The sequence below is a fragment of the Condylura cristata genome, unplaced genomic scaffold, assembly GCF_000260355.1.
Source record: "Condylura cristata isolate star-nosed mole 26May11 unplaced genomic scaffold, ConCri1.0 scaffold00006, whole genome shotgun sequence".
Classification (NCBI taxonomy): domain Eukaryota; kingdom Metazoa; phylum Chordata; class Mammalia; order Eulipotyphla; family Talpidae; genus Condylura; species Condylura cristata.
In genome coordinates, this window is record NW_004567107.1 from 7,998,935 (window position 1) to 8,000,417 (window position 1,483).

The 1,483-nt window shown below is 60.8% G+C and overlaps 1 protein-coding gene across 1 annotated transcript in view; it reads right to left on the reverse strand.

Moving 5' to 3' along the window:
- Positions 1–377: 377 nt before the first annotated feature.
- The window catches only part of RABGAP1 (RAB GTPase activating protein 1), a 130,669-nt gene continuing 129,563 nt past the window's right edge, over positions 378–1,483 (reverse strand). The window contains exons 22-23 of the mRNA XM_012721214.1: positions 681–785; positions 378–395 (exon numbers count right to left, since the gene is read on the reverse strand). Of these exons, the coding sequence (XP_012576668.1) occupies positions 378–395; positions 681–785 (123 nt within the window). The remainder of the gene's footprint in view (positions 396–680; positions 786–1,483) is intronic.

The following is a 1,483-nucleotide window of genomic DNA, read 5'->3' on the forward strand; positions in this document are numbered from 1 at the left end:
CTCTCCCAAGCGCGCTGCGCCCAGACTGGAAGGCTCCAGAGCCCTGGCCCCGCCCCCCTCGAGCCCAGGCCCCTCCCAGCGGCAGCCCCACTGCGCGTGCGAGCAGAACAGCCTGGAAAACATCAAGCCCCGCTTCCCCCTGGGCCTTGTGCTGACGCTCCCCCTGCCCAGGCTGCCCAACCTGAACCTGAGCTGGCAGCTGGCACACACCAAGGCCAGACCAGCGCGCTCACTGTGGCCTGTGGCGCCCGCAGCTGCCACAGAAGTGCTGCCTGCGGGGGGTCGTGACAGTGACAGGCGGGCGGGGGGCACAGAAGGGCAGCCGAAGCCTGTCCTGTGGCTACAAGTCTGTGCCTCCCTGAGTAGGGACCGGCGGCTTAGGACAGGCCTTTGCTCTGGGGGGCAGATGTCCGAGGGGAGGCGGGGCGGAGACGGCCAGTGACGCCAGCCGCGCCCCACCCCCGCCCTGTGTGCAACTCTTCCCCCTCGGGCATCTGTGCCCCATAGAAGGGTGGGCGTTGGCCGTGAAGAGCCACCTGCTTCTACAAGGTAAATACAGAAGAGGTCTGGGGAGAGGAAGGGAGCCGCTGTCCCTGGTCATTCAGTGCCACAGGAAGCCGCCGGCTGCGCCGGCCTGGGCATCTGGAGACAAGCGCGCGGGGCGGGCGAGCGCCCTTCACCTGCGCAGACTCCTCCTCCAGCCTCCTCTTCTCCTCCTCGGCATCGATCAGCTTCTGTTTGGTCACCAGGAGCTCCTTGTTCAGGGCGTCTGCCTTCTCCTCGGCCTGAAACAGTTAGGAGACGCTGTCACAGAAAGAGAAGTGAGAGCCGGAAGGAAGGTGGCTCGTCAGCCGCAGCCCAGCTGCAGGACGGAACGAGGCAGAAGCCGCGCGGGAGAGCCGTGCCGACGGTGAACGCGACCGCAGCTCCGCCCTGTCACCGGGACTAAGAGGGACCAGGTTTACCCTCCGGCGTGAACAAAAAACTCGACGAAACATTTGAAACTGTTTCTGACATTGAAACAAATGAGTGGTGGTTCCTGCGGAAGCGACTCCGCCGGTCTAAACATTCCACTTGCCCCTCACACTCACACACAATAAGCTGAGTGGACATCTGTGGACATACTGTTCTTCTCTAAGGTAAGTGAGAGAGGAAAAAAAACGAGTAATGGTCCAAATGGCAAGTGTCTGTGCCCTGAGTCGACGGCCGCCGGGCGACTCCCGGCGTCCAGCTCGGCCGTCCACGCTGCCGCTCCCGCCTGCGCAGCAGACCTGGTGCCTCCCTGGGGCCTTAGTCGGCATTTCCCTTTAATGAATGATGCTGAGCCTATTTTCATGTGCTTTTGGTGATGAATACGTATTTTTATGAGGTAATTCTCCAAATCTTTTGCTTGTTTTAAATGAGGCTGTTTGACTCCTATTATCTAATTACCTGTCTGTGATAAAATGGACGTGGCCGTGCGCTCAGACTCGCCTCTTTCAGT